Here is a 23438-nt window from a genome sequence, read left to right on the forward strand (position 1 = left end):
TGCTGGGGAGACAACTAAACAGACTCACTGACAAATCAGTAAAACATCATAAAATCAAACTGCTCAAGTAGGTGCAAGTACCTCCTGTGTAATTTTCCACTCAGACAGTGTGGGACTGTGCACACCTTTGTACTTCCCCAGCTTCTGACTCAGCAGCACAGATGAGAGGAGGTGAGAGAACAATATTATGTCTCACAACACCGCGTCACATCACATACGCAGTTTTGTCTTTGCACCCAACTCCCAGGGTGGCACTGTAATGAAAAATGCCTGTTTATCTTTCATTACCGTCAACCGAGGGATTAAAACAAAAGAAAAACATGGGGCGGGTGGGGGTGGATGGGGGGGTTGGAGGAGAGGAGAGGCAGCGGGGGATGAGGTCAAAGCGCGGGGACATCGGTTAGACAAGGAAAGCGGAGGTTTTTATGAAAAATAAGACATTTCCTTTAATCACATCTGTAACATCACGGCTGTATCCTGGTATCATGTTGAATATATTTGATGATGTAGTATACACTTTAATGTGGACATTAAAATCGATTAATTGGCATTTATATGCTAATACATGAAACATAAAACTGCATTGTTTTCTACAAAGACATATTAAAAAGGGCACAAATGGTGTAGCAGCAAAAAAAAGAGTGTAGTTTCATTTTCTATACGTAGGCTACAGTATTACAATGTATTTGCAGAGAAGAGATTCGTTGCAAGGTACAGCAATACAAATGAAGTAACAAATACATTTCTAGAGTATGCGCTACGTCATACACATAGTCATGGCAGGATATTAGAGATTATAAAAGTTATATAGTTAGTAGAGGGTATCTATAGGCCACTAAGACACCGGAGGCTATAGGCTAACAGTATGATGTAGACTGTGCAGATACAAAGCACACTGATGTTTAATGCTCACACAGGACATCTGAACACGATATTAATATTTCCAGGTCTTACAGGTTAAAGAGTTGTAATGCTGAAATAACAGCAGCAAGTACATGCGGAAGTTGTTGTTGCTTTTATTGTTCAGAATTAATATTTTGACAAAGGAAAATTTGGTCACAAGAAATAACATTTGGAGCCCGAGTGGCACCCAAAAAGATATCTCAGCACCACAACTCCCTTGGGTGGAATGATGTTAAATAGTCACACATGTCTGCATGATCGGAGTCCATTTGCTCATTTTTTTCACCACTGGACTAATCTACAGTATATGTAATCTGTACTGAGGTTCCTGGACTCTTAGGTTTCCCAAAACATTTGTCTCCTCAGTCACCAGGCACATTTTGTTCCCTATTATTAATAAATGAAGACCGGAAAAGAAGTATCAGTGCTTGCAAATAAAAAAATGGATGGACAGAAATAGCCACGGATCAGTTTAGGGAATAGTTTGAAACACTGCTTCCGAACCTTTACTGTATCTCCTGTATTAAGCACTTCTGTAATAAACTGGATATGGACTACGTCTGAGGAATTACATTCACCTCATGATTTATCTTTTGTGGTTACTTGCTAGTATATGCAGTATTAGTTTATTTCAACCACTACTTTTAGCTACTAGCAACATTCACTGGGACTCATCTCACTAGTACTGAATTTGACTCCCTTTTGCCTTCAGAATTGTCTTTATAGCACAGAATCAAAAAATATGCTGGAAACATTTCTCAGAGATTTTGCTCCATATTGACATGATAGAATTGGATGCACATCCCAAAGGTGCTCTATTGGATTGAGATCTGATGACCGGAGTCCAGTGAACTCATTGCCTGCTTCAGGATACCAGGTTGAGGCGATTTGAACTTTGTGAAATGGCACGTTTTCCTGCTGGAAGCAGGTATTAGTAGATGGGCACACTGTGGTCACAAAGGGATGGACATGGTCAGCAATAATACTCAGGCAGGCTGAATAATAAGGCTTAAATAATACTCAGTTGGGACTAAAGGACCCAGAGTTTGCCAACAAAATAATGCTCACACAATTAAATCACTACCATCAGCCTGAGTCATGATACAAGGTAGGCAGGATCTATGGTTTCATGTTGTTTACACCAAATTCTGACCCTCCCATTAGAACGTGGCAGGAGAAATCAAGACTCATCAGTCCAGGCAACATTTTTCCAGTCTTCTATTGCTTGATTTCACTACACCTGTTCAAAATAAAGCCTTAGCTTCCTGTTTTAGTTGACAGAAATGGCATCCTGTGGTCTTCTGCTACCGAGATGCTCTTCTGCATACCTTTGGTCATAATTAGTGGTTAATTAAGTTGCCGTTACCTTCTGCTAGAACCGGTTTGGTCATTCTCCTCTGACACTGTCATCAACAAGGCATTTTCACCCAGAGAACTGCAGCTCACTGGATATTTTCTTTTTTTCACACCATTATTAAAAAGAAGAATGATTTCCAGTGTTAACTTCAAATGCATGCCTAAAAGCTTCGACCTGCTGCCATGTGATTGGCTGATTAGATATTTGTGTTATGTTAATCTATACCAGTAGCTCACGTTTTAATGGGTAACCATATTTTTATTTAGCTAATGTCCAATTTAATATTTCACATTTCTCCACACTATCACCTTACAATTTTACGTCACTTTTTCCAACCATGTTTTCATGTTTTAACAAGTAACTTGTCTCTTTTAATATGTTATGAATTCTCTTTCTACTGCTCATCCATTACTTTTAGGTTAACTGGTAACTTCAGTCATGGTTCACTTGTGGTTTTATTAACTTAAATTAAAATTACTCTTACATTTGCTCATTTATTTCCAGATTACTTAAGTTTATCAATCCACATACCCCAAGCCCCCGTGGAAGTGTCTTGTTGGGAATGACCTTTTTTAAAAAAAAAAAAAAATTGTGCTTTTTTGTCTACATGGAGATAATGAGATATTTCACCATCTCTATCCAATAGCAAAAACAAAGTAGTTTCGATTAAAGATTAAAAAGTGACATAAACAGATGGTTTGAACAGGTCCAGAAGTAAAAAATAATCTAGTAGTGTGGACCCTTTCAAGCATGTTGTGTAGTAAAACTGTACAAAGACCATAGTGAGGTCGATTTACCTCTGGACACAGGCTATTCCCCTCTGTATTTATTTTGATTGCACAGAGAGCAGGAACAATCGTCTCATCCAACTCGTGTATTTCGCAAAATGTCAAAATATTCCTATAATTTCAGTAGCAGTTTGGGGTAACAAAAGCTTTGGGAAACCATGTCCTGTTTGCACATCATCACACAGTGTCTGGTCTGCACTCAAAGGACCAGTTCAACTCTCCTTTCATAAAAACTCCTATAGGTCCCTCTAAACCAGTGATGACCACTGCAGATCTGCTGCAGCTCCAAGTCTCAGCTGAGACAATGTTTATTGCTAAAACTATCATCATCTTAAGACGAGGTCTGAAATATCACAGAGAAAGTAACAATAATGCTCTAATACTTGGTCATTAATATGTTATGATATAGAGGTAGTGATTTAAGCATTGATTGACAGTAATAAACACTGAACAATGAACTTGAGCGCAAAAAAAAAAAAAGTAATCTCATCCAAGGAGAGTATAAATACAAAGCTTATCACAGCAGCCACTGATGCAAGTTGCTTCAAGGCTGGCACATAAATAATTCACACTCTGGACTGCACGCTGTTTCAGGGTGACTATTCCTCGACTGGCAGGATTGTATGAATCATGGGGCAGAGTAAAGACGTGAATCGAGGAGTTTCAAAGCTACCGTTTCCCATGGCGCTGAGAGCTCACTAGCTCTCAGTAGAATTTAACACAGCACACAGGCTGTGAATGGGTGTCAAACAGGGTTTTAAACTCAATGACCTGCCACTTTAGGCCATCCGAGCTCAGGGCTTTAGCTCTTCACAATGACTGACAAGCTGCTCAAGACCTCGTCCTTTCTGAAGCAGGCATGGTTCAAATCCCTGTTCCCACCCAGCAGCAATGAACCAACATGGAGTTAGACCGAGAGATTCAGTCAGAATATAAACAAGTTATGTTCCAGCTGAATAACACTCTTTCCATCCTGGCTCTGACACGCAACAACAACAGCCGTGTTTTTCTTTCACTGCACTGGGGACGGATATTTGCTTGGTTTCTCTGTGTTGCCGACAACATTGCCCCACTGACTGTTTGAATGACACATTATGATGTATCGTCTCTGCACCCATCTCTTCCGTGTGAGTTTTGTGTGTGTGAGACTCACACATTTGTGGCCCGTGTGAGTTGTCTCTGTTTCAATTCAATACATTTGGGTATTAGCTGACCACCCAGTGTGACAGACGCAGATTAAAGATGAACACGGAAAAAAAAACCCAACAAAAAAACAAAAAACAAAGAAAACTTCTGCAATATAGAATATCTTTCAAATCAACTCAACAGAATTATAATAACATATAAAACAGAGGCAAGTAATACAATACTCAGTGAAGATTTTGCAGTAAATTGCAAATAAACAACTCACATATATTTGCACACTTGGTGTTGCACAAACAAAAGCTTATGGCTACCTGCATTCAATTCACATTGCGTGTGTGTGCTGAAGCTGTGTCTGTATGTGAGTGTGTGTGTGTGTGTCATCTGTGTTCCTGGTATTATAAGTGTGAATCTGTGTGTGTGTGCGAAGCAGTGGACAGCCGCCAGGCCTCATTATTGTCATTCTCCTCACTGCCTCAAAGAGAGGCAAAGCGAGGCGATGTGGCTCCTTTCAATCGAGGAACCGAGGAAAGACGGAGACAAAAGGCCGAAATTAAACAAATGCTGGAAAGCGGCTTGGAGAGCCAGCTTTGAATAAAAGGGAGAGCGGCTGCACGGTTAACCCATCTGGGTCTTTCACTGGGGAGACCACACAGATATACTTCATCCCAGCATTCAGCTAAACCATAGGTCCACGCACACTGGGGTGCCAGTTCATGTGCATGTCCTATGTCACTCTTGTATGTCTGTTGTATGTGTGTATGTGTCCATCAGTAATCTGTTGCTGTTGTTTCCTTAATCCTCTGCAAAATACTGGCCTCGACTTAACCCTGGAATCCGTCATGTGCAGCTTCCTTGCGAGGACACCTGTGTAAGACTCCTCTGCATCCGCGTTGTTCTCATGGAGTATAATAGTTCTCGTTTCCACTATTCTCTTGTGTTTACAAGTTTAATCGCAGGTGAAAGGAACTTCCCGGAGTCCAGCCTCCGAAATAACAGCGCAGCGTGTTCCCCTGCAGGCTTGTGTACGGCGAGAAAGATTTTCTGTCTATTCCCATGCCCCTCAAAGTTGCCACTTTCATCCTCCACTGATTGGATGTGTTTTGCGACGCTACGTGTCAGCACACGCCATGTACATGCAGACTGATAGAATCTTTCTCACAGAAGCACGGAGGCGGAAAGATGTTTGCACACAGCAGATGTATGCAGTGATGATGAACTTGTTGCTTTACTGGAGCTCTGCTACAGGTTCTTCTGTGTGCTTCCCCTCAGTTTGAGACGCCGCCTTTCCAAGTGTCTGTATGGTCTATGGCACTGATGCTGAGGGTGGGCGATGAATCGACAGGGATTTGGTGGAGAGATGGAGGCGAAAAGAATGTGGGCGGACACATCAAGTCCTCATGGCTTCACACCTAGAGCAGTAAACAATTAAAAGAGGAAGGTTTCAGCGCAAAAACGTCCCTGACAGGATTCAGTCTGACATTTGAGTGTGGTTATAAAGGCAGCATGTACATTTTTTAAAATATTGTGTTTGTTTAAAACAACTTCTCTGTCAAATATACCCACATAAGGAGCTATCTGGGATTAAGAGTCTTTTTCAAAGTCATTTAAACATCTGTATGCACTCAAATTTCAGCTGCTCTGAGATAAGCTTTGATACGGCAATGAATGCTATTTTATAGGGATGGAGCACAAACTATATATTTCTCCATAACTATTCAGTATGACCTGAAATTCTAAATTTCTAAAGGGCTGCTTCTTTGGATGCACATCCCATGTATCTTCTGTGTATTATCCACATATTGTGTCTAAATTGCAATCATGCATGAAAAGGAAAACGTTTCTTGTTAGGTGTTTTGTAAAAAAAAAGGGACCGACTTGCAGCGACGAGGGTTGAGCTTTCGGCCTTTTTGGCTGCAGGTTTCAGCTGTGACGGTGCAGCGGCACTGGCATGTCGTCGAATCCAAGGCCCACTTCCTCCTTCGGCATGGGCGACAACGCGTCGTAGGAGAGGGGGAAGGAGAAGGAGAGGGGGATGGGAAGGAAATGGTGGAGGGAGAGATATTGGTGGGAGGCAGTGATGGTGGTGGAGGAAAAGATGTGGCAGAAGGAGCTGGAGGAGCATGGGTTCTGCATGGAAGAGGGATTTAGGAAAGCATGGTTAGATCTTGAAATGATTAATTCACTGTTTAAGGAAAGCCAGCTAACACGTGGCAGACTAAAATGTCTTCCATGTTTGCTCATTACCACTAAACACCAAGGGAATCTTTTTAGTTTTGTTCAGTTTTCACCATTAAAAGCTTGGACTGATTAAAAATGTTTTTAATGGCAGTTTTGGATGAGACATTAGAGACATTAGAGGCATTTAGTCATGTTTAAAAATCACGAGAAGTCCCCCTCGTTGTGCAAACATCAAGCGATCATCAAACAACATCCTCTGAAGGCCATAAATGTCTGCACAAAATTTCACGACAGAGATATTTCAGTCCAGACCAAAGCTGTCCAGACTGAAATATCTCAGGCTTGTTTGAACATGCACATTGCCAGTCTGAAACTAACCCACACAATGCAGTGTGTGGGAGGTGTGTGACTAATGTGGGATAACGTTCGTAAGCTGCCAACAAACTTTCTCCCCTTTCTGTTCATCTGCCCGTTACCATGGCTTTGTTCGTATAGGAGGCCTTCAGTTAACTCCACTAGACGCCCTGAACTTTCCCTCTCTGAAATCTCATTTTGAGAAAGTTGCCTGCATCACTCGGTCCATTAACAGCCGCTGCTTCTGCCTCTGTTTTCCCGGGAGGCTGGCGGCCTTAATGAAGTTACTTAATGAGGCAGAGAGGGCTCATCTTTGTTCCTGTCCCGGTGACCACGCCTGTCGCTGGCAGGGACAGAGGAGGTAGTATTTGCAAGCAAATTACACAGATTTCACCCCTGCCAAAGTTTGAACAAAGCCTGTTTTGAATGATGGATGGGTGCAGAGAGACATCACACCAAAGCTGAGCCACCTCTGGCCCCGAGAGGCCGGAAATGACTGACAGCAAAGTGAAGGGTAAAGAGATGAAAAAGAGTCGAGAGGAAAACATTAACAACTCTTTTATCCTTCATTCATGGAAGCCAACCTACTTGTGGTTCTTTCTTTCTTTCTTTCTTAATAAATACTGGCTAAATACTGTTTTGATTATGGCAGTTGTGGTGTTCACCAGTGTGTGTGAGAGACCTTGACTGCGCAGCTGTAACACAAATTGTCCTTCAGGAATAATGTAGACCAGATAACCCAGTTTTCCTCTAATCCAAACAGTCACAGTGAGACTGAGAGTATCCGGAATACACACCGACAGACACAAGTAACGCCTGCTTTAACCTTGCATTTTGAACAAAAACAAGTTAACGACAGTAAATTTGAGTTAAAAAAAAGCGAGCACTGAATAGTAAACATACGCAGCTCTGCTGGCTCCAGTTGTCTTCTGTTTGGACTTCCTCCCTCTCTCTTTTTTCTTGCCTTTTCTTGCTGGCTTCAGAAAGGCCCTGGGAGCACCATACAGACAAAATGTCAGACACGGACAGGAGTTAATGTCAAACGAACGGTTTTCAGTTTTGGAATCTTTTGGAAGAACAAGCACCAAAATAAGTCATCCTATAACTAACGAGTGAACATCCTGAACATGTCCTTGGATGAACTGCACGCCTCTTTGAATGTTTGATAACTTTTTATAATGTTGATCTGTTCCTTTATCTGACAGTCTGGGATATGAAGATACCCATTTACAATGTGGGTCATTTTAATTAATATTTTATTGATATTGATCGTTCTTTACATAATTGTTAGATTATCAAAAAACATTTGCGGTATTGTCCTTTTCATTTCCCAAATTATTTAGTGACATGCATTCGGCTTAAGTATTAAGGGATGTGATGTTCAGATTCTCATTACACTGTTGTGTTTCAGGAGAGAGGACCTAAATGTGCGATGCTACAGAGGAAGAACTGCACAAAATGTGTGAAAAGCATCTAAAATAACATAAAAGTAAACTGGACTAAATGGGTATGTAAATTTATATAAACAAAAGGCTAACCAGAGACAGGAAATGGCTGGGAAATGTCACACAAGTGAAACTGATTAACAAAGGTCAAGATAATTAGGTGTAGAGGATACAAGACATAAAAGAAAACATGGTAATAGAGACTGGGGAACAGGCAGCAACAGAAGGACAAGAAGGAAAAAGAGATGGAAACATTTTGAGCCTAGAACTTTACCAAAACATAAAACCATCAAAGGTCGAAGGTCAAAAGGCAAAGGACACTCAGTGTCACTAGATAGATAAATATGACATTGAAACCAAACTCCTTAACTTTACTTTACAACAACTTTCCAAACAATCCTTATTTATTTAGCATTTGTCAAAAGAGACATGTTAGTGCCTTTCTGTTAAGCCCAACTTTCTTCTGATTGGCTGCCTCTCACAAACACAAGGTTTGAACAGCAGGTGGGTGGAGCTACTGTGCTCAAAGCCAGAGCTGTGTGCCCAACATTACAGAATTAAAGATATATCCTCTCTATGACATAGGAAGGGGTAAAAGGACCACACTTAGAAAAAAAATATTTTATCAACTATTTTGAGAATAAAGTCAGAATTTAAAGATTAAAGTCATAATTCTATTTTGAGAAAAACATCAAAGCTGTATTTCAAGAAAAAAGTCAAAATGTGGACGTTACAGTTGTACTTTCAAGACAAACTAAAATGGCTTGTAATGGTTGTAATGGACAGATCCAGGGTGTATTGATGGTTACACGCTCGTGCAATAAGGAGGATGTACATTGTATCACAAGACAGCTCATCAATTTGTTTAACTAACTCATCTAAACACGTCATTTTGTAGAGGGTACAGCAGGCGTGACAGTTTGTCCTGAAACAACAATGGACTTTTTTCTCAAAATTATCAACAATACTTTTTCTTAATGTGGCCCTAAAATTCCATCACATAGTGACATCACATAGACCCAGGACTTCAAAAAAATGTCTGAAACAGGGAGTTTAAAGCAGTCTGAAGATCAAATGTGCTGTTAACAAGAGAGAGAGAGAGAGAAATGGATAATAGGTCCGCTTTAATATGTTTAATATGAACTGCAGTTTAACATCGGTCAATGCCTTTCAAAGAGCCTGCAGTTGGTAAATAATTATTTCAATTTGCTGCAACACTTTTCAATTCTAAGAACCTTTATGGATTTCTGTTAATACACTATAATTCAGAGTTAATCATTTAAAAACTCAACAGGCTATCTGACAGCCCGAGTTAAAAGGTCTTCAAAACTTCTGCTGAGGTTGATCTGGTGTTATTAGATACTAAGGAGGTTTTGCTATTGTTTCAGTTTGTTTCTTTTTTTTATTAGTCAAAAACGCATGAACAGATTTGTTCATACGGATTTGTACAAGGCAATCACTTGTTGGAAAGACTTTTACCTGGATAAATAAAGGATTATACACTCTCCAGAAAATATCTAATTGGCCAATCTTATGGCTGTAACCCAATGCATTTTAAGTGAAACAAAATGTAGAAGCAAAACGATTTAAGTCAATCTGAATATAGCACGATTATTGGTGCCAGATGGACGGGTCTGAGTATTTCAGAAACTGTTGATGTACTGGGATTTTACCACAAAATTATCTCTAGAGAAGAAAAAAGAATATTTCCAGAGAAAAAAATCCAATTGTCTGGGTGAAAATGCAATGTTGATGACAGAGGTCAGAGGAGAACGGCCAAACCGCTTCAGACAGAAGGCAACAGCAAGTCAATTAACCACTTATCATGACCAAAGGTATGAGGTCTGATGAATTTTGACTTATGCTGCCACATTCAGATGATCTGGTATAAACATCATGGATCCTTCTATTACCAGTTCAGACTGCTGGTGGTTTAATAGTGTGCAGGATATTTTCTTGGCACACTTTAGACCTTCTAGTACCAGTTAAACATTGTTTAAAGACCACAGCCTACCTGACGATTGTTGCTCATCATGTCCATCCTTTATGAACACATAGCACCTATCTGCTAATATCCACTTCCAGTAGGATAACACATTATGTAACAATCGTTTCAAATTATCCTTTTGAACAGTGACTTCACTGTACTCAAATGGCCTGCACAGTCACCTGATCTCAATCTAATAGAGCATCTTTAGACGTGATGGAACGTGAGGTTCACATCATGGATGTGCAGCAGACAACTCTGCACCAACTGTGTGATGCTGTCATGCCACAAACAGTTAAGGTAGTGAATCTGAATCTGAATCTGAAAGGTATACTTAATAAAGTGTCTAATTAGTGTATGTGAAGTCAATCCTGATCCAGATCTAAATCCAGGAACCTTCTGAGACACTCTCTGGTCTTGCAGAATTGGACATTTACCATATCTTCAAACATGAGCATACTTTTGCCTCGCTAACTGTATGACTTATACATGACTGTCCTGTATCTGGGTCCTCTTCTTTTGTAAGTGGTATCTTAGCAGTGTTTTGAAAGCATAACTGGTTTACAAAGAAACAGATCAGTAAATGGAAAAATCCAGTAATCACTGTTTACTCTCCCTACACTTCATGACATAAACAAAACAATTAATTAGTTCAGACTCTCAGTGCAGGGTGAGAAAATGTCACTGTTACTCTACTGTCAACTGATAACCAGTTTTTATCATTTTGAGTGTCCAGCATTTACTGAGCGCAATCTAATCCACTTTAATGTGGACTGGTGGCTTCAATAAAGTGCATCTACAGCTCTGTAGAGTTTTTTCAACTTCAACTCATCTCTGTTCCAGTCCCATCTGTTATATTAAACCATATCCAATTATGGGCACTGTACCATGTTTACCAGCTTAGCCCTGACATTATTAACAGACTCTGTTGCCTCTGCTGCTGCTGTTGTTGTTTTTGGAGTTCTAATTTACTATTAGGGATGCGTGACTCTCCTCCGTCAGCCTGTGAGAGGCCACATGGCAGGGGAGATAAAATCATCGCTATGGTGACAACAGGATGCCAGCCGTCCCACGGGATGCTGGGAGAGAGTCACACAGATGCTAACTCTTTCAACATCACATGAAAGAACTCGTATGTATTAACACAAAGCACAGAACATATAAAATTTCACAAAAACACAGAGTCAAACAGGCACATAACCTGTAACTTTAAAGGCTTAGAAAACTGTATGCACCCACACACACACACACACACACACACACACACATACACACACACACATACATTGGAATCCTTTATTTATGTTCACATCCTAACAGGAAGCAGCGGGACATAAACATTAAAGATGCAATCATATGACTGTGTGGTTGGACCTGCACACAGACAAGAAGCAGAGATCAAGCAGAAATGCTCCTTTCACAGCGTCCAGCTGTCAGTCGCAGCTGACATTGGCCCTACGTGCTGGACAGAAAGGCGTCTTTATTTTTGTCATTAACATAAAGAGCAATTTTCTCCAATCACCAAGCAGATACAGGATCATTATTGCACTAATGTGTTTCTGCTTCAAACCTAGTGTCCACAGTACTCTTACTGATTTTAGGACTTCTAAAAGAGAGACTGTTGAAGACGCTTTGAAAGCTCCGGGATTACTTAGTAGTCTGCACGGAGAGGAAAAGCAGACTTTTAGAAATAATGACAGCCACATTCACTGGCTGACTGGGTCTTGTTAGTCACCACATGTCCTTCCCAACCCTGTCACATGACCCTGTTCTGTAAGAAAACAAGGACAGGGGTTGGGTAATAAATTACAAACTCATACCATGTAATCACAATGTCCCTGGATTGATCCCCCCACCAATCTCCTGAAGTACGATATGCCCTGCCTGGTGTATTAAAGGCACTCTGCAGCAGCAGAAAATCATTGCACTAATGGAACAAAGTCAGTGCACCCACATTTACATGCAGAACACTTGTACTATCCGAGGTGTCACAACATTTCACTGAACTACAGCTGCTGATAATTAGCGATGATATGCTGCAACAAGCTGATACATGCAAGGCATGACTGATTCAGCTCCATCCGTCCATCCATTCCTGTTTTCCCAACTGCTTATCCACATTAGCATCCCAGCTGGTTCCACCCTGGACACGTCTGCAGTCTTATCACAGAGATGCTTAAAGAAACACATCTATACCAGTTTAGAATAATTAATTAACCTGACGGGCATGTCTTTGGACTGTGGGAGGAAGTCACTGCAGGCACAGGGAGAACATCCACACAGAAGACCCGCAGCAGGCCTTTATCTCTCTGAGATGACATTGCTTACCACTGCACCACCATGATTCCCAGCATGTGGGAACTGCCCGTACAAAAACAAAGTCACAGATTTTTTATATTAACTACATTTTTTCCACCTTCCAAATAACTGTAAGAGGTTTATTTACTCTTTCTAAAATGATAGATTTTATACCTATTACATTTTCATCTTAATTTGATTTCCTTCTTCTTTTTTTATTATGGTGTCACCGTAAAACTTACCTCTAAACTGATACACAAACGTTTTTAAAATTCATAAACAATTAAAAACTTTCTAATTAACTTTTAAAAAGTTAATTCATCAATCATGTTTAACTTAAATTACATTCATTTTTCAAATTAATTTAATGAACAGTTAACATTTTTAGCTTTAAATTATTTTCATTTGCATGTATTATGCCTTTTAAGCCTTTTGTAATGCTTTAAAAGTAACTTTTTAATTACTCATTTCTGGAGTGCATGTTGCACGGGTATTGCAGCACAACATTTCACCACCAAAACAAAAATCAGTGAACTTTGGAATTTAGAAAACAAAACAAAACAAAAAAAAACAGACACAAATCACATTTTAATTCAATTTTAGCCTTGATGGCAATGTTCCATTCAGACAGCTTTTTAAGACCACTATTCTGTGGAAAATTACTCAGTGAGTAAACATGAGTTCATGGTTGAAATGGGGTTAAATTCCAGGCTTTGTAGGAGCCTAAAAACACATTTCATCTTTCACTATTCAACCAAATTTAGGCATAAAAGAATGTTTTGTTTTGTTTTGTTTTTTTAAATGATTGTGCTCAACCACATTCATCCTAAAAAACATCAGTCATGGATGTCTGGTGCTTAGTGGGAGACAAATGAGCCTTCCTGACCAGCATGCCTCTGGACACAATTGTGAAGTGAGGCCCAAAAATCTGGAGTTAATGAGTTAATGTAGCCCGGTCAGGGTGCTTCCAGCAGCTATAGGTGTGAGCGACTATGTCAGTGCTCTTAAACTGGATTAACCCAGTCCGGGGTCTCATGTGACGTGCTCTTTGAATTCTTGAGCAACATGTTCATTCTTTGCCATTTATAACTGTTACTTTGAAAGCAAACACTGGCGTTTCGAGGACATTAATGAGGTGAATAAGGACATTTGTTGCGTAGCACAGGCGAGATATTTTTCTGCAATTTTGTAGCAAGTAGAAGTTTTCAGGTAAAGAACTGAGCACTTCTTTTAAAGACTGTTCAGTAGCCTATAGCTACTTGGATTTAATCAAGAAGTCTTTTCCTTCTAATTGAAATACCAGTCCGGCTACCGGCTACTCATTATTAAGATAATCAGCAGAATTTTAAGTATGTCATCAGTGCAGAGCCTGGACATGGGCTGAAAGACCAGGTTTGATGTTATCATGAGCAGAAGAGCTCAGAATAAAATCCAGAAACACAGAGATAAAGATTGGAGTTCTTTACCTTGATGTAGGTGTTGGCTGGAGGTGTTCCTTTAACCTGCACACAGATTCAAAAATTGCCATTGTAAAATTGTATGAAAGGTCAGTGGAGCAGCATTATCCAGTATGCGCCTGAACCTCAGATGGGTGTTTTTTTATTACCTGCAATCACATTGGCTGTGCTCGACGAAGGGCAGCTCAGTGAGCTCGTGCTTCATAAAGGACGTCCTCATCAGCTGCACACAGGTCAGAAGAAAGTAAGTGCGTATTTATCATCTGAGCAGACTTCCTGTATGTGTGTGTGCGTGTGCGTGTGTACCTCCATGGTAACTGTGCGTGTGAGCGTGGGTACACACTCGAAAGCCTCGTCAGCACAGCAGCCGCCACATCGCCTCACCGACACACAAGATGGGATGAAGAGGCTGTGGGTCTCACCTGGAAACTCCCGCCAAACCTCCACCAGAGTGTCTCGGGGCTCGCAGCCACTCCGCGAGTACACCTCCAACCACCGTCGCACTTGTGGAGAGACAAGGACAAACAGTGTGTTTTATTTGTTTTACTCTTTCACCTCCGTGACGCGTGAGTTTATGTAGAAACATAAACATACCTTCTCGACCTTCTCTGGATTTGGGGGAGTCGGCAGGGCGCCAGTGAGCAAGCTGGAGAGAGGTAGCAACAAACTCAGTCGTACAATGAGTGGTTTCATTCCAGTTTCAAATAAAATAGAAAAGTAATCAGTTTAAAAGACACTAAATCAACTCATTTGTATACAGCTGGTAGGATAAAATACCAAAATATCAACTTATAACCTTTAATCTACAGGGTGAATCTGAGCTATATGTAATTATGTCAACCTAAAAAACAAGTTCATGGATTGCTTAAGTTCACATTTTATCTATTACATCAGACTTAATGTGAAATTTATCTCCCAAATTTGTCCACCAAGATAAAAAACACATATTGGCTGTTACTGATCAACTAAACGGCGTTTATTTGACTCTCCAGCTATTATCTGCAACTTCTTGCTTGACACTGTTGTAAAAGTGTGCTGGTGCAGATCAACAGATCAAAGTATTTCCCGTTAATGAACACCACAATATTTCACACCTGGAGTTTGAGCGTGACAAGCTCAATAAAGCGTGGAGGGAAATAACAGGAAGAAAGCGAAACCGCTGAACTTTGATACAGAGATACCTTTGAAGGAGGGTACGAGTTGTGTCTCTCCTCTGTTAGAGAGCAGTTTCTGTGTGGGTGAGGTCTCTTGGTGTGTTTGGCTGCAAGTTTTATGTTTATGATCAAATTTCACCCATATTTTTTACCTGGATGATGGAGATGCTAAAACCTGATCAAAGCTTTGGAGACACCCATTGATCTAAATATCAATGAAATACTTTGTTGCCCTCTCCCAGTTCTCTTCATATTCCCTCATGATATCCATTTCTGGAAATGTACGTGTCTATATTACACTCAGAGCCTGTCCTGAATCAAACCCAATGTGCTATTTTGCATCTTTTAAGCAAACCGATGCAAAGGAGCACAAAAAATAACACAAGTTCCTCTCTTTTTCATGCCCTCTCTCTCTGTCTCGGGTTTTGACTTTGTTGTTTTTGCGTTATGTTGCTGACAAACAGACTATTCAGACCTCACCTGTCACCTCAACACTGTGCTTTAACTGCAATGTAATTTAAATATTTTTGCAAGAGGTGAAAACACTAGAACATCTGACTGATGAACTCTATATCCTGCAGCCTAACTCTGCTACTTTCAGAGGCAGATATTGTACTTCTTCCTCATCTCAACCATTCATTTTGCAGTTATAATTTTATAGTACTTACAAATTTCTATTAATATCCTAAAAATATCAAGTGTTATTAAATATTAAATCAGTGCTTCTCAACCTGTTTGACATAAATAAATAAGCATCTTATTGTGGTTCTGCAGATGTTCATGACTTTTATCAGTTCCACATGAACTCATTCAAAAACCTGATTGAGGACCAAAGCGATAAAATATTTATGCATCTCACGACCTCTCAGACTAATCTCATGAGCATTTGAAGGGGCCCGGCGCTGATTGGGAACTAATGGACTGAGCAGCTTCAACACAAAAAAAGGTCCTGGCAAAAAGGGCACTGATAGAGCCTATTCACCACCAAACCACATGCACTATTTTGCAGTTTTGAAGAAAGTGTAGCAAAAGAAGACAAGTTTTCACGAGTTCTTGCTTTGCTCAAGCTCCACCTCCATTTGTGTTGGGTTTTATGTAATTCGGCTTGGTTGTTTTTACATAATCGTGCTGACAAAACAGACTAATCAGATCTTATCTGTCAACTTAACAAGTGATTAATATAGCAAGCACTTTTAATGAAGTACTTTTATTATGTTGTAAAGGATTTTTTTGTGCCTCTCATAAACACACATGAGAAGAACCTGCATTTTATGGCACTCTACTTGTATCACGGCCACTTGAAAGGGAATGTAGACTTTGTCCAGTTGACCCCCTTTTACTGATCCACCCCCTTATACACACATGGGTTAGGCCCACATTGATTGAACAGTGTTGATTTATGCTGGGGCCATTTTGTGAGCGCTATGAGCTGAAGTAAATGTGTCCTCTCTGTATCATTCTTAGAGAGAAGTCTAAGATTAACTCCCTTTGGCAGCCATATCTGCACAGAGCTGGCACACACACTCCTGAGTGCCAGCCCAAAGCCATCTGCACCGGCACTGCCTGTCTGTCTAACACATCTAACTCCCTGTGCACACTGTACAGATGGGCCATGTGTGTGTATGTGTGTGAAAAAGGCCCTGCCCTTGACCTAACCACCATCTCTCCCACACTGAGCTTCATCACCGCAGGAGGAGCAGGATGACCCTTTTTAAATAAGCTGTCAGGGAGGCAGACAGCATGAAGGCGGAGAGCCTTGTGAGCAGGTGAAGAGGCTCTCCGAGTGCACGCTGGTGTCCGCCATGTAGTGTCTAGGATGACGAACGCGTAAAACATGCAGTATAGAGCAGCACCGCAGAGTCAGGGTTGGATCCACTTCAGAGCACTGTCTGTTCCTGATACGAGCCTCCAGACATAAATAAAAAAACACAGCATGGGCAGGAGCTGCTATATGTGTAGGTGGAAAAATGAGCCCATATGCCACATCGAGGGACAAGCCAGTGCAATCAGTGAGAATTTCTTATGAATGATTTCTATACTAACTCTTCCCCCATAACAGCTGGGATAGGCTCCAGCCCCCTCACAACCCTGACTCTTATTACTTCACACACACTATAAGAAATTGATCATTTTTAGGCTCTCAGACTGAAAAAAGCCCTTTAATATATTCTTGTTTTTTTAGATAGCACTTGGGACGACATCTGAAATGCACTGGTGTTATGTTAATGACGTAAAAAATACTTTGACAATAATAGTGAGATTATAATTTTTGCACCGCAAGCCACCGCTGTATATTTATTAGTTAAGATTTAATTAAAGTGCAGACTTTAATATTTAGGTCAAAGGGTTGAACAAAAATGTTGTATAAAAAGTTTACAAGCAGCTATATTTTCAGTGCTCATTACGACTAGCTTAAGTGACTCCCCTCGTCTCTTGCAGCTGTCTCTTTGTAATTCCTTCTGCCTTTACTTTTGTCTTCAGCAAGTTAAATATATGTTCAATCAGGGTCGGATCTGTTGATGTGTTTGACTCCACTTTTTTTTTTAACCCTCAAACTGCTGGGTGTTTCTCTGTCCACTGAATCTGAGCAGTCAGTATTTCCCTAAACACTTCATAATTCATTCAACGACTTCTGTGTACTGTCACATCTGTGTCTCATCTCTAAAAACAAGTGACCCACTGGCACTGAAAGCAATGCATGTTCATGCCATCACACTGCCTCCACTGTGTTTGACAGATGTTGCATGCTTCACATCATTTGGAGCCCCTCCAAATCTTCTTCTCACGTGCTGTTGAAGCGCTGGCTTGTTTGCAAAGAGCCCTCTTTATTTCCTCTTGTGAAGTCTTTAGTAGACTGATGATAAAGACATGCCTTCCTTCTGAACACTGTTCTGCACTTTTCTTCATGCTCTGAAGGCATTTCCTTTACAATGGAAAGGATCCTGTGAGCATCCACTACTGCTTTCTCCTGTAGGCTTGTGTGTGTTTATTTAAATTCACAAGTTCCTTCTTTTTAATTTTTTCTTTTGAAAAATCTCAGAATCAGCTTTGGATTTGGTCACTCCAGATGTTTCCACTGTCTCTTTTTAGGAATTGTTTTGTTTTTGCAGCCTAATGATGGCCTGGTTTACTAGCATTGAGAGGTCCTTTGACCACATGTTGTGTCAAAAAGCAAATACCAAAACTTTTACTTCCTTAATTGATCCAGATATAAGAAATGATGTAAGAAAAGAACAGGATCCATCTGGATATAAAGCAGTTCCTGAATCAAGAAATGTAGATGTATATCTCTTTAAATTAAAGCTGAGAGGCTCTGCTTTAATAGCAATTACTTTAACCTTGATATCTATTGATAAACAGATAAAATAACTAAGAGTGGGTCAGTATTCACACACACACACACACACACACACACACACACACACACACACACACACACACATGCCAATGGCCTATATGTATGAAAACATTACTAATGCCCTTCAGGTCAGCACAGTAAGCATGGAGCTCCCTCATTAGCTTGGCCTTCCGCTGGAAAGGCTAGATTGGATCAGGTCTGTCATTTGACCCAGCCTACGCACCCACAGTTCCAGCAACCGGCATCTGTTATTATTTATAAATATTCATTATTTTGTTGCTGTAAGTTGGTAATAAATGAATCCAGGAGATTCTTGCTCCCAGCCAAAATCATGTATAATTTATTTCTATAGATCAAAAAGAGATCAGATGCGTTAATTAGGAATGTATAGTAGTACTGGTAGGCAGGGGTAACTTAGCTGTTCACTTTGTTCCCAGTCTTTATGTTAAGCTAATGGGCTTGGAGATACATATAGTTCAACACATTGCACGGCTCCTTTAATAATAATGAGCTCACAAATTGATTTTTCTGGTCCACATGTCCTCCATCTTTTCTTCCCTAAAGGCAAAAGGGTTTCATTTGATGAATGAAGCTAACAGAAACAAAGCAACTGCGCTGCTGGAGGAGGATTTTCCACTACCTGGCAACTCAATCACTGTCCTTGTGAATGGCTTATAATTAATCGACCTAGCTTTAACAGGCCAAAGTGTGCAAAACAGTCAATACACTCACCAAAAAGCATGCTTTATATAAAGTATCACTGAATTATGTTGGCGTGAGAGGAGACAATGAAGCCGGATGTCACATTAAAGTAATTACTGAAAGCCACGTTTAATCTCGGAGGGTTTCGTTGTGTTTTTCTGCCACAGGACCAGAAGTGACAGGTGTCATTGACCCAGAGGATAACTTCCACAAGGTTACAACTTCCCACCAGGCTCCAACACACCAGGAATATATATAGATATAGATATAGATATATAGATATATAGTAGGTCAAATGATCCATACATACATACCTTGGCGTGAGAAGTCGGTATTCTGGTGAGCAGCAGGAATTGAAACATTCCTAGAATAACTTGTAGCATAATCCCCATTGTGCAGGAGTCCAAGGGGCACGCAAAAAATATTTTTTGGACCAATCCAAGAAGCTGGCTTGTCCTCCTTGCGTCGCCTCCGTGTCCGAATAAAGGCGCAGATATCCCGCTTTCACTCTCCAGTCTCCCTTCCCTGAAAGGACTCCCAGGGTGGCATCATCAGGGTCGTAACAATAACTTTATTGTGTCGCATTTTAGCTCGAATGATTTAGGACTCAGTTCTCTATATGAACTCTATGACAGTTAAATCCTCTATTAGTGAGACACTGTAGACTGAAATGACCTTCCCTGCACAAACTATGGCTTTCTTATAATGTTAAATGTGGCACCAAAGCAGCCAAATCCTTATCCTTTTTCCAGAAACTTGAAAGAACTTTAAAGTGATGCTTTCCTGTAGTGATTATGAGCACAGTCCGCCTCTTGGTTCGGCTCCCATGAAACCGGTCCGGGGGGTCCGGGGTGGCGTTACTGGGGGATTACACAGGCTACAGATTCCCGCTTAAACGTGGTGCGATCATCAAATCCTGTGTGTCTGAAGAAAGAAATCGCATCATCCAGCTATAGGACGTTAATCCGGAAAAGATCCGACGCCCTGGCCCGACGCGCGGAGGGTATGTGCCGCATATTCCTCTCCCCGGCTCGGTCACAGTCTCACCACACCGTCGCTCCTACTGAAAATGTGACGTTTCCCCTCCAGGCGCATCTTCCCGTTTTTTTCCCACTCCCCTTATAAATAAACCTAGAATAACATCCTCGGCTGCTGTGGCAGACAGCGTGACTACAGCAGAGCAGTCAGAGCGAAGATACAGGCAGGTCTGGAAAGGTAGACCTTCATTTGTTGCTGTGATCGGTTTCCTCGCTTCTTTTTGCCCTTGAGACGCACGCAGCGTAACCATTGCGCTGCCAACTTTTTCCAGACGGGATAGGCGCACTGCACACAGGTGGAGTGTCTCTATTGGTCCCACAGCGGGGGGTCAGGGGGCCTCCAGGGGCCTCTTGTAAGTGGGGAGTATGACTGAGGACACCAAGGTCGTGTCAGTGGCAGGGGACATATTTTAGTATTTACATGTGAATATGGAGGCTAAACAATAAGGGGATTACATTTTTAGAAAATGGTGATTGTTGTGCGCATCAGTTGGGGCATTTTTCTTTTAAAGGGGGCCAGCTGTCCACTGGCTTTCTTACTTATCCAAGAGAAAGACTGTGATTTAAAGATGCCATCTTATAACATGTAGCCCTATGAGAGTATACTTAAAACAGATTACGTTTTGCCAAAGAAGAAGTGTTTAATCATCAAACTTGGGTGTTTGTTTTTGACTTGTGAACACCTTGTCCTTACTAGGAAATAGATCATGTAATAGATCATTCTTTATAACTTTTCTATTCAATGAACAACTTCCTTAAAATTACACTTTAGTGAAATGTCGTATTTAATCAAAGTAATGCCAATGATTTAAGAGTTCAGCTGGTGCACACTTGTCTGCAATCCAACGCATACTGAGAGCAACGAGCTGATGATTGATAAACATTTTCTTCAGTTTAAACATAGAAGTTATTTACAAGGAATTTCTCAACAAGCCAACACGACCAAACGCTGTAATGGACAGTGACCCTGCGTGTAAACACAGACTGACACGTCGCGGTAGGAATGCAGCTTAGGTGTTACTAATAACGCTGACGAATGATTTGTTCTGTTCTCTTCAAATGTTCCACTGAGTCATGACAGTAAAGCAGGTAAATCAAAGTCAGCCATTATTCACTTTATTATTTACATATTTGCTGTCCCTCCACTGTGAGAAGAAAATGACAAGGGGCATTTTTTAAATAAAAAGAGCCCAAAACAAAGTGTCAAGTAGAACTGATAAACTGTGGAAAGGTCTTGGGCCACACTTCATTTATTTATATTTTTTTGAGGAAATGGTAAAAAGGTGCAGTGATTTATGGAAACATCTACAAACATACATGGAAATACAGTATATAAGACAAAAACAGAGTTTGTATAATTCTAACAAGCTTGAAAGTCAATATTTGGTTTCACCTTTATGCAGCCTTAACCTGAAGGCAACATTTCATGAAGTCATCTTCAGGAACGGTTCTCCAGACTTATTGAAGGACATTCAGTGCTCTTCTTTGAACGTTGGCTGTCTGTTGCTCTGTTCTCTGTTAAGATGATCCCACACTGCTTCAATAATGTTGAGGTCTGGGCTCTGGAGAGGCCGCTATATGACTGTTAGTGTTCCAGTTAGTGTTTTTCTATCCAGGTGTGCTTTCACTGCACTGGCAGTGGGTTTGGAATTATTTCATGCTGAAAAATGAAGCAGCTGCCAATCAGATCCCTTCCAGTTGGTATTGCATCATAGGTCAACATTGGACAATACTGTTCTCTATTCATAGTTCCATTAATTTTGACAAGATCCCAAACACCACTGACTGAAATGGGGCCCTGAACCATGACAGAGCCTCCACCGCGTTTCACAAGATAGCTGTAGGCCATCACTGCTGTACCTCTCTCCTGACTTCCTCCATACATCCTGACAATGATTGGGTTAAAACAGAAATTTCAAATTATTTATTCATCTCTCCTTCAGACTTGTTTCCCCTGATTTTCTGTCCAGTTCTGTGTAATTTCTCATACCTCAACATTTATCACCGTTTCCTTTCCTTAAGAATAGTTTCCCGACAGATACACTCTCACCGAGAACATTTCTGACGAGCTTTCAGTGAGCAGCAGAGGGATCAACTTCTTTATTCCTCCACTTTTCCAGCTTTCCCAGATTGTTTAAGGACACACTGCACATGACAAGATTTGCCATATTTTGAGTTAATAGCTTTTTGGGTAAATACTTTTCTTTGTCGTTGTCTGTTACACGTACACACAACAGTGATTCATCCCTCAAGTTAGGTGCTTTATGCTTGACTCAGTGTTATGAATCTTAACAAAAAACAAAATGTTTCTCTGAAAAAAGTCAGCTTGGAAGCAAAATATTTATTAAAAAAAAAAAAAAAAAGCTGCTCGTGACTTTTGCACAGCAGTAAAGTTTACTGATAATTAAAATCATAAAAACAATTTTAATTCCCGAAGGTGGATCATTGTGGTTTGGGAGCAGTTTTATGATCTTTTTAATGCCCAAGGAGGGAAATTAAGCATTTCAGCCCCTCCCATCCAGCTAATCAATAAAAAATAATCTCCAAAGAGCATGTCACACTTTTATTTCAGAGCATGATTCTACACAGCAGCTCATTAAACTAAAGATAAAAGTCAATTAAAACTGCATGCAGAGCCGTTTTCTTCTCTAGCAGGAAAACTCTTGAGCCTCATCTCCTATCAGTGTGTGTGAAGGCATGCTGACACGAGGATCTCAGTCATTATGGCGTGTTTGGGTTATGACAGGGTACTCACACGCCACATGAGGGTGAGGGTGTCTGAGAGCTATGCGGGGACACAGTATGTTATCTCCTGCTGACGTCTCAGGGCAGGGGCCGCTGGTGACAAGAAAACAGAGGGAAAAGGGGCGATATCCTTTCGTAAAAACAAACTTCACGCTGTAGATGCAGGGTTTTACACACCCACACAATTCCTTCAAAAATAAAAAGAAAGAAGGAAAGAATCCAAGCCTTGACTTCATAATGGGTGTCGCCTTTCCTGGATGATCACTGAAAATTCTCTTGTTTTTAAAAGCAAACATGCAAATAAACATAACTGCGTTGCTGTCTTCAAGGTTAAGTTTCAGTTAAAAATGTATGATTCACTTTCACTGATGTGATGGAAAACAAAGATCTGAGATAAATAATTATCTATTTGGATCATTACCAATTCTTCTCTGCTGCTCGTTAAAAGGTAACAGGAAACAAATGACACTGTGGGAAGAAATGGTAATAAGCAAGACATTAAATAACAAGGAGCATGTAGAAGTAAAGT

General features: G+C 40.6%; 1 protein-coding gene across 2 annotated transcripts; it reads right to left on the bottom strand.

The window, feature by feature from the left end:
* Positions 1–332: 332 nt before the first annotated feature.
* vegfba (vascular endothelial growth factor Ba) lies at positions 333–20357 on the bottom strand. Of its 2 annotated transcripts, XM_087850782.1 has the most exons (8): positions 19442–20357; positions 14508–14559; positions 14220–14416; positions 14063–14136; positions 13923–13958; positions 7630–7716; positions 6070–6321; positions 333–5603 (listed from the first exon to the last, which is right to left on the bottom strand). In XM_087850782.1, the coding sequence occupies exons 1-8, from the start codon at positions 19517–19519 to the stop codon at positions 5582–5584; spliced, it is 798 nt and encodes a 265-aa protein (XP_087706908.1). In that variant the 5' UTR covers positions 19520–20357; the 3' UTR covers positions 333–5581. The 2 variants fall into 2 exon arrangements, with proteins under 2 accessions (XP_087706908.1, XP_087706912.1); XM_087850786.1 differs by lacking the exon at positions 7630–7716.
* Positions 20358–23438: the final 3081 nt, after the last annotated feature.

Source organism: Neolamprologus brichardi, chromosome 2 (genome assembly GCF_056152115.1).
Source record: "Neolamprologus brichardi isolate AB-2024 chromosome 2, ASM5615211v1, whole genome shotgun sequence".
Taxonomy (NCBI): domain Eukaryota; kingdom Metazoa; phylum Chordata; class Actinopteri; order Cichliformes; family Cichlidae; genus Neolamprologus; species Neolamprologus brichardi.